General features: G+C 41.3%; 1 protein-coding gene across 50 annotated transcripts in view; it reads right to left on the bottom strand.

Annotated features, from left to right (window-relative positions):
* Positions 1–15,755, bottom strand: part of EPB41 (erythrocyte membrane protein band 4.1) — a 140,962-nt gene that overhangs the window by 65,415 nt on the left and 59,792 nt on the right. For 27 of the 50 annotated variants that reach the window (XM_083626832.1, XM_083626823.1, XM_083626809.1 and 24 more), the window contains 3 exons: positions 5,915–6,365; positions 3,401–3,631; positions 1,725–1,829 (listed from right to left, as the gene is read on the bottom strand). In XM_083626832.1, coding sequence (XP_083482958.1) covers positions 1,725–1,829; positions 3,401–3,631; positions 5,915–6,361 — 783 coding nt within the window. In that variant the 5' untranslated portion in view covers positions 6,362–6,365. Of the gene's footprint in view, positions 1–1,724; positions 1,830–3,400; positions 3,632–5,914; positions 6,366–15,755 lie in introns of those variants that run through there. The other 23 variants (XM_083626845.1, XM_083626814.1, XM_083626819.1 and 20 more) reach the window with 1 other exon arrangement.

Here is a 15,755-nt window from a genome sequence, read left to right as displayed (position 1 = left end):
GGGAGAGACATTTCCAGATTTGTCTGGCAGGGCAAGAAGCCTAGAATAAAATTTAAAATATTAACTGATGCAAAGGAAAGAGGTGGATTTGTCCTGCCAGACCTTAAACTTTACTATGAATCAGCAGCATTCTGCTGGTTGAAAGACTGGCTGCTTCTTGAGAACACAGACATTTTGGACCTAGAAGGTTTTAACAACGTTTTTGGATGGCATGCATATTTGTGGTACGACAAGGTTAAAGCACATAAAGCATTTATAAACCATATTGTCAGGAAAGCATTGTTCAATGTCTGGATAAGATACAAAGATTTACTGGAAAATAAAACCCCAAGGTGGTTGTCACCAATGGAAGCGAAGGCTCAGAAAAAGCTCAATATGGAGGCCAAATGGCCGAAATATTGGGAAATATTGGAACAAGAAGGAGACAAATTGGAATTGCAGAGTTTTGAGAAATTAAAAGATAAAGTGCGAGACTGGCTTCATTATTATCAAATAAGAGAGGCCTATAATTTGGATAAAAAAATTGGCTTCCAGGTGGAAAAATCAAAATTGGAAACAGAACTGTTAGATCCCAAAACTAAGATACTTTCAAGAATGTATAACTTGCTGTTAAAATGGAATATGCAGGATGAAACGGTTAAATCTGCTATGATCAAATGGGCACAAGATATTGGTCACAACATTATGTTTGCTGACTGGGAACAGTTGTGGACCACCGGTATGAAATTTACGGCATGTAATGCCTTAAGAGAGAATATTATGAAAATGATATACAGGTGGTACATGACACCAGTCAAGCTTGCAAAAATCTACCATTTGCCCGATAATAAATGTTGGAAATGCAAAGATAATGAAGGTACATTCTTTCACCTTTGGTGGACGTGCCCAAAGATTAAGGCTTTCTGGGAGATGATCTATAATGAAATGAAAAAGGTATTTAAATATACCTTCCTGAAGAAACGAGAGGCCTTTCTCCTGGGCATAGTCGGCCAATTGGTGCCAAAGAAGGATAGAACTTTCTTTATGTATGCAACAACAGCAGCAAGAATACTTATTGCAAAGTATTGGAAGACACAAGAGTTACCCACCCTGGAAGAGTGGCAGATGAAGGTGATGGATTATATGGAATTGGCGGAAATGACTGGCAGAATCCGAGACCTGGGAGAAGAGTTGGTGGAAGAAGACTGGAAGAAATTTAAAGACTACCTTCAGAAACACTGCAAAATTAATGAATGTTAAAATGATGTTGGACTGAAAATAAGTGGCATTAGCAACAAAGTTAATAAGAATATGCAAAAATGAATTGATAAATGGATGAAAATATAGAGTTATAATATGTTAAGATATAGAGTTAAGATAAACTAAAGAGGGTAAGGATTTGCTGATTTGATTATTTAAATGGGAATACAAAAAGGGGAGGTGTGAGGAGGTTAAGGAAACAAGCTAATGAGTTTAAAGTTACTAAAAATGGATTTGTTTTTAATTCTTTGTTATCTATTTGTTTTTTGTATTTTGTATTTTTCTATGTCTTCTTTTTTGTATCTTGCTCTTTCTATGTGACTTTTTTCTATTTTGTAAACTTATGTTTTTGTAAAATCTCAATAAATATCTTTTACAAAAACAAACAAAGTTTTATTTCTGTTTTCCCAATACAATTTCTTTAATTAAATGCTTTAACATACAGTCCTAAGCAGGTCATCTCTCTGTTTTTGCATTCTACTTACCTTGGAGCTTGGGGTATCCCAGATGGCCAGTCCAAAGTAGTCTTCTTCCAAAAGATTGAGGTGATCACATACTTTCTTAAGAAGATCTTGCCCTTTGGCATGTTTCTGCACATGAACACAAATCTGTCATATGTGGTCACTTTTGTTTTGTGCATTCTAATATTCACATCCACAAGGTTATTGTATAGTATGTCTACCTTCCTTAGGCATTGACTTGAACATCATTAGCCCTTAAAATGAACACTGATCACTTTTAGATTGTTTCATTAAGATGGCTCACTTGGATGCAAAGAGAAAAAGGATATTTCGGCAGAAAAGAGACCTCATGCCGCTCAGAAAAATATCTAGGAAATTCCTTCCATTTTAGGAACATTACTTTAGCAAATGCAGGTTCCCCAAACCATGGTTACTGTGGTGATGCAAATGCAGAAATAAAGGAAGCCTTTCCTCCCTAATTAGTCTTGATTCTGGTTTTAAATGGTTGGTGGGAAGGGAATGAAGCACTAATGAGTATCTCCTGCAAGTGTACACATACTTACTTGCCTTATAAAAGCAAAACAGAATTGAGAACCTAATGGTCCCCTTGTAACATCTGTTCTGTTTGACTAGTCAGCGGTTCTCTTAGAAAGTGGAAGGTCCCCAAACTCCTGTTCATATTTATTTGATATGGTGGAAAGTAAGATGCAGGTTTGTGGTGAGGGAGTAGTTCAACTTAACCAGGTAACAGACAGGTGAATAAACACCCTGTTTAATCTAAACAGCAGTTCTCTAGAAGTTTGTACATGTGTTTGGCTAAGAGCCAAACCAATAATGTCCCCTGGAGCCCCAAACACATAAATCAGCAAAGCAACATTCTTTGTTTGCCAAGGCTTGAATTTCTATGCTCCAACAATGCTTTGCCCTCAGCTAACAGATCCCATTAAAAATACTCTAAATAGCTGCTTTATACTATCAGAACATTGTCTATTTTGGTTAGGAACAGTTCTCCAGGATTTCAAACTGGGTTCCTTTACTCAAAGACACTGGAGAGTGAACATGGGACCTTATGCAAGGTTAGCATGTGTTCTACTGCTGAACTATGGCTCCTTACCACATGCAGCAGCATGCCCAGTAGCTTCTACATTATTGCAAGAAGCTAAACCCCCTTCTACGCTCTGCACACAGGATGAAGATCTAAAGTTTATAAACACCACACTCACGTAAAGCCACTGCTGTATTAGCAGGCAGAAGCTAATCTTATGCAATAGTAATAGTATCATTAGTGTTGTACATGGATGAACTGACCTAATTATACAGGATCATTTAAGGTAACTGTTTTGCTCAAGCAGTCATGAAAACCCAGCCAAGATATGTATCTGCCCTGAGATTTAACCAGGGAACCTGAGATCATCTTGTGGAAAAGGAGAGACTGTGATGCATCTTGACACTTGAACCCTTTCAATTTCACTCTGTAAAATTCTATTATTGTTAGTAGTAGTAATATTCCTGATAATGTCCTCAAATCAAGTGGGCTAAAAGTCCAAACAAAATACTGCTACTATTATCGTCTTCTAGACATTACTAAGCAATTTATCTTAAAACTGCAAATTGTATTCTTTAAACTATATTAATAAATTCTGATAGTGTTAAAAATCATTTTTCTTTTTAATAATAAAAATAGATAAAGATATGCTTACATCCAGGGAACACTCAAAAATTGTGTCATCCAGCAAAATAATCTTGCAGTGCATGTTGTTTCTGGGTCTTCTGACTGTTTTCTGAGAACCTTTTAAGTCTTTGTCTGCTTTCACCTTGGTATTCTCCTTTTTTTCGTCCACCTGCTCCCCCTGCTCTCCTTCTTCCTTAATTTCAAGATCTTTATTTTCTGGATCTTGATCTTGATCTTCTCTCCTATCTTCCTGAGCAGGCTGAAATTAATGGATAAAAGTTAGCAATTTTGAACCAAAACACAAAAGTGGATCTATTCTGAGTAGAACATAAATGTTTACAACCCATAGAGAAAAAAGAGGGCATAGCCACAAGGAGAAGCTGAGAAGGTTCTGCTTCCATTTTAGTACTTTAGTCTTTCTGTTTTAGTGGGGGACAAGCTAGGTTCATAAGCCATAGTTTTCTCTAAGCATACTGTACATGGCCATGACTTCCAAAACTAGCAAACTACAGTTAGCACCATGCCTCCATGTTTTAATTTGCAACCACAGTTTAAAGGATTGGAGACAATTCTAGCCACAGTTTGACAATTCATATACCGTATTTTTCGCCCTATAGGATGCACTTTTTCCCCTCCAAAAATGAAGGGGAAATGTGTGTGCATCCTATGGGGCGAATGCAGGCTTTCGCTGAAGCCTGGAGAGCGAGAGGGGTTGGTGTGCACTGACCCCTCTCACTCTCCAGGCTTCAGGAGAGCCGCAGCGCCAGCCCCACAAGGTCGGGGGACAGCGGGGAGGCGGAACGCCGCCATCCCGCTGTCTCCCGATGTGGTTTGGAGGCTGACAGCGGGGAGACGCATGCTTCTCCCCGCCGCCAGCCCCGCAAGCTCTGGGGACAGTGGGGAGGCGCAGTGTGTCTTCCCGCTGTCCGCGGACCTGGTCTGCAGGCGGGCGGCAGGGAGAAGAGCGCTTCTCCCCGCTGCCTGCCCCGCAAGCTCCGGGGACAGCTAGGAGGCGCAGCGCGTCTTCCTGCTGTCCCTGGACCTGGTCTGCAGGCGGGCGGCAGGGAGAAGAGCGCTTCTCCCCGCTGCCTGCCCCGCAAGCTCCGGGGACAGCTGGGAGGCGCAGCGCGTCTTCCCGCTGTCCCTGGACCTGGTCTGCAGGCGGGCGGTGGGGAGAAGAGCGCTTCTCCCCGCTGCCTGCCACACAAGCTCCGGGGACAGCTGGGAGGCGCAGCGCGTCTTCCCGCTGTCCCCGGACCTGTTCTGCAGGCGGGCGGCGAGGAGAAGAGCGCTTCTCCCCGCTGCCTGCCACGCAAGCTCCGGGGACAGCTGGGAGGCGCAGTGCGTCTTCCCGCTGTCCCCGGACCTGTTCTGCAGGCGGGCGGCAGGGAGAAGAGCGCTTCTCCCTGCTGCCTGCCCCGCAAGCTCCGGGGACAGCTGGGAGGCGCAGCTCGTCTTTCCGCTGTCCCCGGACCTGGTCTGCAGGCGGGCGGCGGGGAGAAGAGCGCTTCTCCCCGCTGCCGGCCCCACAAGCGCCGGGGGGGGGGAATAAATTTTTTTTCTTTATTTCCCCCCCAAAAAACTTGGTGCGTCCTTTGGGCCGGTGCGTCCTATGGGGCGAAAAATACAGTATGTTAGAGAAAATGAAATGTTAGGGGTTATTAGCATACAATAGGGGAAGAAGTTGCATACAGGTCTACAGGATATTCACAAGCCTCCAGACCATGGTTTGGAGGAGTGGGGTTGTTGTTTTGCAAGCCTTCAAAAGCTTCTTTAATGCTTTTTATATTTTTAAAATTCATACATATAATTGGAAACTGGGAAAGAGCATAAAATATCAAAAGTTGGTTATATAGGTAATGTTGTATAAATTTCCTTTTATTAAGCTGCTTTGAGATTTTTGATTAAGTGATATATAAATCTAACAAAATAAATAATTATATAAACTAGAGCCTACTGAAATGCTTACCTTAATCTTTGGAACATATTACAATTTGCAATAGACTAAACCTCTTACCAATTAGATACTAAAGGTTGTATCTAACATTAGCCATATTTAGATAGACCCACTGAAATTAATGAATATGACTAACTTGGGTTTCTTAACTTCAATGGATTTACTTCAAGTAGTACTTACCTGGACACAAATCTGAGGCTGCAGTTCTAGTCACATTTACTTATTAAAGCCACAAGTGTATGAGCAGGCTGCACATGTCAGCATGTTCTTGAATGTCTATTAATCACGTTAAAGGTAAAGGTACCCCTGACCATTAGGTCCAGTCACGGACAACTCTGGGGTTGAGGCGCTCATCTTGCGCTATAGGCCGAGAGAGCCGGCGTTTGTCTGCAGACAGCTTCCAGGTAACGTGGCCAGCATGACTAAGCCGCTTCTGACAAACCAGAGCAGCGCACGGAAACACTGTTTACCCTCCTGCCGGAGCGGTACCTATCTACTTGCACTTGATGCACTTTCAAACTGCTAGGTGGGCAGGAGCTGGGACCAAACAACAGGAGAAAGAAAACTAGTTTGTGTCATATTTACCTGTGTTTCTGCACTGCTCAATGAGTGAAGATCTAAAGATGGGTCAGTCCTGAGCTCAGGTTCAGGAGCAGCTATTGGGGCTTTCAGCAGAATCTCCTCATTGAGATCGAGGTCTGTCTCTTCCTGGCCTCCTTCACCAAGATCCTTTGTTTCTGCCTCGTTACCTTCTTCCTCAGAGACCTGAGATTTGGGCCTCTTGAGGAATGATGAAAACAGGCGTGACAGGCCCCGACTTTCAGAAGTGCGCTCTTTGTTCTTGCTCTGGTCCTCTCGTGTAGGCGTGTCACCATTGGATGCTTTTAGCTTCTTCTTTGACTGATTATCCCCCTCAGGTGCTTTCTCCAAGAAAGCTTCCTGTGTTCCTGTTTCAGCAGCTACCTCCTCCTCTTTTGGCGGCTGCTGCTTGGGAGTCTCAGCCTCTGCCACTAAACTCTTTTCAGTTGTCATGTTTCTGTTGACAGAAATGTATAAGAAACTTAACTGAATAAATGCTATGTGATCACAAAACCACTGCAAACTAATCACAAAGCTCCAAAGGTAACAAGGGTGCTCTTGGTGTCCGCTTATCGAAGATGCAATTAATAATGGAAGCAGCAATTCTTGTTGTTCGAAACTATTTTCACATACAAGTATAGCCTTGCATGCAAGTGCACATTGTTATGCTATATAAACATCTAGCTACTTTTGTTACTTCAAGAATGTCTAGAATTATCATTCGCAATTATGATCACAGAAGGAGCACAAAGGCAGATGACCAAATCTGCCAAACTAGGTGCTAAATTACAATCAACAGCATATAAACTGTGTGAAATAAATAAATAAAATGTTGTCATCTTAGAAATCAATATTAGAATGCCGGTATCAGAACCAGCCTACTGAACAGCAGGTATTTGTTGTTCTTGCCAAATGCTCAGGGACTCAGAGCTCTCAGAGAGCATTCATACTACCTCAAGCACACTTTCAATTATACTGCATTGTCCCTCTCTCAAGACAGAACAGATGCAGTTCCACACAGAAGTGAATAACCTTTCTGGTCCAGTAGGCCAGACCCTTAACTGTCCCCATCCTGAAGGCCAAGTCTGACAGGTGGGTAGGCCTGTCAATCACCTGTTCATCACTATTTCACTGCAAACATTCCCCACAAGTAATTGATGGCACATTACAACCCTAGTTAAATTCAAATATTGGTAGAGAAGAGTTTTTGAACCTCTTTATGCTTTTATCCAAAATGCAGGGGGCATCAGCATGGTGCAGGTGCACATGTGCCTGAGGAGGCCCTTCCTGGCAACAACAGAGCCACACACCCCTCCCAAAATAGACTTAAAACAGAATTCTTTTTCAGCAAATAGAACAGGATACAGTATGTGTCTAATTACAGGTTGTGTATATGGTCCTTTGTAAACTGCTTTGTGGTTTTTTGAAACAAGTGATACATAAATTTTATGAACAAAAAAATAGAAATAATAAATAAATTAGTTTCTGGGCCTGAAAATGGTGTCAATCTGCCCAAATGCATTGTGACTGATCAGAGTAATTTGTCCAAATTTTGGTGACCTGTTTGAAAAGTGGCCACCCCTAATTTTTAACTAAAGGCTGATTCAGACATAACCTGGTTCATACATAACGCTGATCCAGTAAACTATGTATTAGCAGATCAGGAGCAAAACGTTTGCTTGAACATTATTTCCTCAGGCCTCAGTTTTCCTAGTTTCTGAAACCATAACACATAACATAAAAGTCTCTTCAGCTCCTGTTATTTTGTTTACATAGATTTCTACCCTATCCTAAGGACATCCAGTGAAATTCATAAATTTGAACCCAGACCTCCAAATCCAAAAGTATATTAATTCAAAAGCTAGTGTCATGCTCTACAGAATTTCATGCAATAACATTTCCAGAGGTTAAGTGAAAAACACACTTCTGTTGCAAAATCATCTATGCCTTTGAGCAATTTGTCTTTATCCAGACACACTAAACAGCTGAAATCTGCCATTCTGCTTGTGTAAGGCTATCCTTGCATTTCAAGAGAGCAGGGGAAGAGTGCATCTTTCACATTTCTGAAGTGAATGTTTTCTGTTAAAGGGCAGTTAGTTCATGTAATCAGTGGCACAATGTTTAGCATGGCTGCTGAGAAAGATAAGAGTCACATGTGAATTATAAACACTTATCATTTATATAGTGCATGTTAGGTTCCCAGGACTTCCCATACATTATCTTAGTAATCTTCACAACACGGGCCCCAATGGACTCAGCAGGACTTGCTTCTGAGTAGACAACTAGAGCACTGTATTGTAAGTTACTGCTAACGAAACAAGGGCAAGGCAGCATAAAGCCAGCATGCATTTTAGTTTAAACTTAAATGTGGATATTTTTCATTCAATTTCTATGTAAGAAACACATCTGAAATGGGACATTTCCTCCTAAATTAAATAGAGAAATGTAATTTTAGTACATCAGGCATGTTGAAGAGGTTGATCACGATTGCCCAGTTGATCGCATGGGTATCTTAGATCTCTTCCAAAAAAGCTCAACAACTCTTGGCAATGACAATGGGTAGATCACAGCTTGTCTTTTTGTACTGTGAGTAGATCGCAGTCTTTTGGGAGTTGGACATGCCTGCAGTACATGATACCCTTTACCCTGTACAATCCAAACCCATCACTTGATATCATTGAGTGGAGCACTAATAGTGGCTCCCCTTTGGGCCAAAATCACAACTTATGTCAATGAAGAGTTGTGTCTTCAGTGTAAACTTCATGGAACTCCATAATACCACAGAAAGTTATAAACAGGCACCATTCCTACTGAGTTTCAGACACCTAGTATCCTGGCTTTCTCTGTTAGATGGAGAACTTGAACCCACAGCTCTAGTTCTGCTTCTCATATGTTTTTTTTGTTGTTGTTGTTGTTGTTTTTGAGATTCTAAATTATTGAGGTTTTACATTTTGTAGGTTTAATTTATATTTTACATTTCATTGCTGTAAGCTACTTTGAGACCTTTATGGTGAAAAGCAGGGTATAAAATTTTAAAGAAATATAATGCCAGTTTTCTGAAATTGTAAAATCACCATTTGCAGTATTTCACCATATAATAAAACAGCTTTTCAACTCGTGCAAGTTCAGAGTCCATTCTTTACACTAGTAAAAATTATCCAGCCATCCCCAGCTACTCTGGTAGCCAATATTCGTTTTCAAATGGTATAAATTTAAATACACCTCTGAAGAAAAGTGCTTGGAAAAATAAATAAGGCTGTTTCTTATTTATAATTACACCAGATAGTGCAATGAGAGCTAAGGCGGGCTGAAGAAAGTATATGAACAAATATTTTCCAGCAACCTGCTTCCCTTCTGATATTTTGAGCTACAATTCCCATCAGCCAATGGCCAGGGATAATATCAGTTGTAGTTCAGCCTGGAGAATCCTGCAAATAATTATACCATCATCATACTGGGCTCCCTGCTATTTAGCTTGTGTGATGGAACTCCATCCTAACTGTGATAAGAGAAACTCCTTTCCTTGCTAGTTTTTAAAAGGTCTTTAAACCTCACTTTTTATTGAAGCTGTTAAGAATTATTTTACCTGTCATATGTTGGATAAGCTAGATGGCCACTTTGTTGTCTTGCTGGTCTGTATATTTTTAGGATGCTAAATTGATTCTTTAAATGTTGTGATAGGTTGTGTTTATTTTATGGATTTAATAGAATCATGAAATTGTAGAGTTGGAAAAGACCCCAAGGGTAATCTAGTCCAACCCTCTGCGATGCAGGACACTTTTACCCAACGTGAGACTCAAATCCACGACCCCTAGATTAAAAGTCTCATGCTCTAATGACCGAGCAATCTAAGAGGCAGAGCCTGCTTGCTTGAGTGTCTATTTTATTTGTATACGACGTTGGGAGGCGACTACCTGAAAAGCAGTGTAGAAATATTTGCAATGAAGTGAAATAGATATGTTTCCATTCAGCCCTATCATTAGAAAGAATGAGGGGACACAGGCAGCAGATGCTGGGGATGTGGGGCAGGATTGGCAGACACAAGGCTGTTCCTCCTGAGCCTCCTGGTTCCCTTCGGCTGGAGGATGTTTGTAGGCTGTGTTACCTGTCACACATCACTAGGCTAGTCAGCTGCCCAAAGGTGTCATCCACAATACTACGCTGCTGCCAGTACTGAAATAAGATTCAGCTGCTATTCTAGTCTGTCTGAACTTAAGAGTGGTAAGGGTCTTAAGAGTGGTATCTTGTCCTTCGCCTCTGAAAGCAAAATGTCTTGGACTGGTCCTACCATTCAGCAATGTGAGGACAGAGAGAAACAGAACTATACTTTGGGCTGAATGCCAAAACAACCTGCTTTGTTACTGAATTCTATCCAATCAACTGGGGAAAATACAAACAAAAACATCATGCTTTAGAAATCTTTTCAATCTACCACTCATGGCTTTGAAGTGGGGAATGAGGTACTAGTTTATGTGCAACTGCAGCCCTAATTGCTATTTCTACATAGTAAGCAAGACACGCCCTTAAAAAAAAACCATTTCCAGTTTTAAAAAGTAAACTTGGGACAACAAAGATTGTCGCAGGACTGACTGTTTATACTGGCCTGTTGTATTCACAGGATATACAATTCATAGCTGGGGTTTGCTTAGATAAATTAATGTCTCTAAGTCTTCCTGAGAATAACAATACTTTTTACAGGGAAGCCTTAGTAGCATCAGCCAAATAAGCTTAGCAGGAAAAACAAGAGGATGCAGAGATGGGCACATACAAGCAGTTCCTTTTCCTCTTATCTCCTTTGCTCCTTCATTGTGTTCTTATTCTGTTTTTAGACCCCCTAAGTATGATCACCTGGAGTCTTTTTTCTCTCTCCTTTCAACTGAAACTTGGCAGCCTTAGCAGGATGTAAAACAAAGCACCTTTTAATTTTAAAAACATAATTATTTTTAAAATAATTAACAGGGCACTTAAAAAAAAATCTAAATAAACAACGAGATAGAGCCAAACATGCCCTTCTGCTCATAGAAAGCTCTTCTGCTTATGGAAAAGTTTTATAGCTAACACTAGTGCCTTGTGTGAGAAATGTTAAACTAAATGCAATTTCCTGCACAAGCAGAAACATGAGATCTGTTACAGAACCTATTATAGCACTACACAAATTCTTAAAGGTAAAGGTAAAGGTACCCCTGCCCGTACGGGCCAGTCTTGACAGACTCTAGGGTTGTGCGCTCATCTCACTCTATAGGCCAGGAGCCAGCGCTGTCCGGAGACACTTCCGGGTCACGTGGCCAGCGTGACAAGCTGCATCTGGCGAGCCAGCGCAGCACACGGAACGCCGTTTACCTTCCCGCTAGTAAGCGGTCCCTATTTATCTACTTGCACCCGAGGGCACTTCCGAACTGCTAGGTTGGCAGGCGCTGGGACCAAGCGACAGGAGCGCACCCCGCTGCGGGGATTCGAACCGCCGACCTTTCGATCGGCAAGTCCTAGGCGCTGAGGCTTTAACCCACAGCGCCACCCGTGTGGTCTTAAGCGTTTGCAAACCGTGTGGTCTTAAGCGTTTGCAAAACAGGGCAGTGGCTATATTCCTTCCGTTCATGGTTTTTTGTATCCAACCCTATAATCTGTCTCCAAAACATTATTACCACTATAAATGTCACACACATACAAAAATCCAACCTCAAAGTCAACCAAGTTCTGTAGACAGCAGCCAATGGGGTAACAGTGGGGGCAGAAAAATGAATAGCAGGATATCTTAGGGAAAGTAGCACTAAGCACACAGAAAATGTGAATAACTTGACCCAAACATCATAGTAGACGGGGGAGGAGTTAATCTGTTTTCTAAGTAAAATGCAGAATGCTGGAGAGTTGCTTCTGTGGTGAGAGTATGAATGCAGTTCATAAACAAATCTCTAAGATGGCTTCTTGGTCATTTTGCTTTACATTGTTTGGTTTGATTTATATTAATATTTTGTTCACCACTTTTAGAGCCTTTGAGTCATATAAGGTAAAGGTAAAGGGACCCCTGACCATTAGGTCCAGTCGTGGCCGACTCTGGGGTTGTGGCGCTCATCTCACTTTATTGGCCGAGGGAGCCGGTGTAGCTTCCGGGTCATGTGGCCAGCATGACTAAGCCACTTCTGGCAAACCAGAGCAGCACACGGAAACGCTGTTTACTTTCCTGCTGGAGCGGTACCTATTTATCTACTTGCACTTTGACGTGCTTTTGAACTGCTAGGTTGGCAGGAGCAGGGACCGAGCAACAAGAGCTCACCCCGTCGCAGGGATTCGAACCGCCAACCTTCCGATCAGCAAGCCCTAGGCTCTGTGGTTTAACCCACAGCACCACCCACGTCCCTAATTGAGTCATATAGCAGTATACAAAAATATCATAATGTAGCATAATATAACATCCTGAATGGGATGTGGTAGTAATATGGAAAAAACAAAAAGACTCATTGCATTTTCACATGGAACCCTTTGTTATTCAGCAGAGGCTACCAGGCAAGGGACTGTTTATGAGCACCACTGTTTAAAAACTGTGGAAAAATTAAATTCTTTCAGCTTGTTTGTGGCTGAAAATAATTTTAAAAACATATGCAATATAAATTGTTTATCTGTTGATAACTGTGAGGCACAATCAAGCCAACTTCAGCACTTTTAGGTCTCACTGATTTCAAACAGTGAAGTCACATATTTCACATATTTAACTAAGCCGTCTTTCTAGAACATCATGAAGCAGCAGCTTTAGACAAGATTTAGATTTATACAAACATTCAATTGTCTGTTCAGCCATGAACTTACTGGAAAGCGACTTTCCGTTTCAGTTCTCATTTGTAATCTAGTACCTCATAATGTCACTGGAGGATGAGTGGTAGGGCTTGATAATCTCACCTGCTCCTCTTGCCAGCTTCAGAGGCCAAGATGAGTCTGAAGCCAGAGCTACAGAAGCAGGCTGTACTCTGAGCTTGGATAACCTATCAGGCACAGAAGCAGAGCAGGCTCAGAGCTAAAGGAGGGAGGTGGAAGCTTGCATCCACAACTGAGGGGTACTCCAAGCTCAGAGCACTAGTTGGGTTCAGAGGCAACTCAAACTTCTCTGCCTGCCTGCGCCAGCTCTGAGTTATTGGGGAAGGACTTATTTTCTACCCTCCTCCCAGTTCCAAGGTTAGAGCTCGGAAGAGGATGAGTTATTTATTGCTTTCACTTCATTCTGCATATGAGAAAAAGGAGAGAATATCAGGAAGAATCTCCCAATTTCTTTTAAATGTTCATACTCTGAGTATATCCAGGTCTTTCCCAAAGTGGTACATTCTTGAGCTACATCCTTGCATTAATACATTATTATTATTATTATTATTATTATTATTAATCAGAGACTAGAGTTATTTGTTAAATCTGTGAATTTAGCTTGGATCTAGGAACCATAGAATTGTAGAATGCTTTTCATTAGTAAAAAAATTAATAATAGTTTCCATATCAATCTGTGAGGAATACTTTTAAACATTACAATAACCCATGATGCTTGTGGTAGTACATATACTGAACACTTCTTTTGTTCCCCAATTATGATAGACTCTGCACAGTATTAGAAGCTGAGATACGAAAGCTAGGAGCTAAATGACACCTTAAACCTAGGTTATGGGCACAAGAACGGAATGTCTAGGCACGCTTTTTTATAACAAGAGTACAAAGCTGAAAATGAATGAACTGCACCTAAATAATCTTATGTTCATTTTTAACATGGTCTAGTCCTTCCCTTGCCCACCCCCTAATATTCTTAAGAAGTCTCTTCTCTAGTCTTCAGAGGGTGGCTGGAAGTGGGGAGGCAAAAAAAGGTCCTCCTTTCCTTCCACTCTGCAGTTTTAATCTAAAATCTTAGGCGCAGTACTGCACCCAGAGCTCAGAAACTGCTCACACTAATGAAATTCCCTGTCGCAAATGTGCCTAGAACAATGGGAGTTTCGAACACTAAATCTGCAACCAGCCCATGGAGATGCAATACTATTGGCAGGAGTCTCTGGTTTTCCTGTATACCTTAAAGAAGTATATCAAATTTGTGACCTAGTGTGTCACAAATAGATCACTGTCAGCACAGCTGCACACCAGCATGAAAGCTATTTCCTTTGGAATAGGGATAGGCAGAAGACTGTGCAACAGTTATGCACATAATGTATACATATGTGTAAAATAAGTGAGGGGCACTGTCTTTTTTACATCTATATTCTTCTTTTCCTACAAGAAGCTTAAGAAAATGTACATTATTCTGGCCCTATGTTTTATCCCCACCACCCCATGAGGTAAGTTAGGCTGAGAGAGAGTGATGGCTAAAGGTGAGCTTCATGGCTGAGTAGGGCTATGAACTTGGGCTTCCCCAATCTGCTCAACACTCCACCTATTAAAAGAACAGGAACCTGTGGCCATCCAAATGTCGCTGAACTACAACTCCCAACATCTGTGACCATTGGCCACAGATGGCTGGCTGAGACTGATGGGAGTTGCAAGTTCAGATACTTTTACAGACTAACAGGTTCCCCACCTCTGCACAAGAGAATAGGCTGCTATTATCTACCTAGGATATCTAAATTCTTTCCTCAAGCCAGTTATCTCAACATGCAACAAGGAACAAATATTTCATTGTGTGATTTTTAAAAACAGCCGGCAATAAGTGTTTATGTATTATGCTTGTTCTGTATTATATTATATTGGATAAAACACTTAAAGCAGTCAAAATAATATTCTCTTGTTTCTGATGTATATGATGACTTTAAACACCCTAAGAAGCTATTAGCTGTTTAACATTGCCATTATTATCTAACAACCCTTTCAACTGAGTAGTTAAGCATATCTAGGATGGAAAAAGTGCTTCTGATAGCACTCTGTGATCCTGCCAAAACCCTGGTCTTGCTGTGGAATGACAAGATGCTGAGTACAACCAATACAATTGCTCTGAAGCACCCTCTCTAATACAGGAAAAAAATGTTTTTAGCCCTATAGTATACTGGGGATCTGCATTCTATGAAACCGGCTGGAAGACAGCAGGAAAACAGGTGACAAAAGTCCTGCTGTGAAGCTGGCTGAACGTAGATTGTGCCTATTTGATGGTGAAAGCAGCAAAAAGGACATATTTTGCTACCTCCATCACATCCTCAATGAATCATCCAGCAGACATGTGTATCAGTGGGCAGTGTCCAGGGCACCTCAGAGACTTGCTGCGATTTGCTTGCTAGCCACTTTGAAGACAAATTTGTCTACCTCCATAGCAGACTTGACACCACAGTTGACACAGCTCCAATTAAGCAATTCTGCTACCTAGCAGAGTTCAAAATGCATGTACATGCAAGGCCCAATACAGCTTGTTATCACATTACTTGAGAGACCATGTTACCCCCTTACATACTCAGTACATTCTGCCAGAGACTCTCCTTGAAGTCCCTAAAATATCAGACACCTGCTGTACAGCAACTTAGAGCAGGGTTTTCTGTGGGGCTGCCTGTGTTTCGAGATGTGTTTTGAGATCCGTGTTCAGATGCTCACTATTTGTAGGTCCAGTTTTTGGAAACAGTTGAAGAATTTAGGGGGAAATTAGTCCACATTTCAATTAAAAATAATTTCCAAAGTTAATATCAAGAATAAAAACAAGAATATCCAACAACAAACAAAATAGGATAGATGGCATTAATGCAGGGAAAATTAGGAGCAACAATAATACCTGAAATCAACAAAGACCAATTTTGTTGTCTTGTGTGCAAATTGATGTATTCAGCGATTTAAGTCGTTCAGTCCTCAACTCACATTTACATTATCAATGTAATGCCTCAATTCAGAATAGGTTATAATTTACTCAGAC

The sequence above is a fragment of the Podarcis filfolensis genome, assembly GCF_964270895.1.
Source record: "Podarcis filfolensis genome assembly, chromosome: 8".
NCBI lineage: Eukaryota > Metazoa > Chordata > Lepidosauria > Squamata > Lacertidae > Podarcis > Podarcis filfolensis.
Note: the sequence above shows the minus strand (reverse complement) of the source record. Positions and strands in the feature narration are given on the sequence as shown.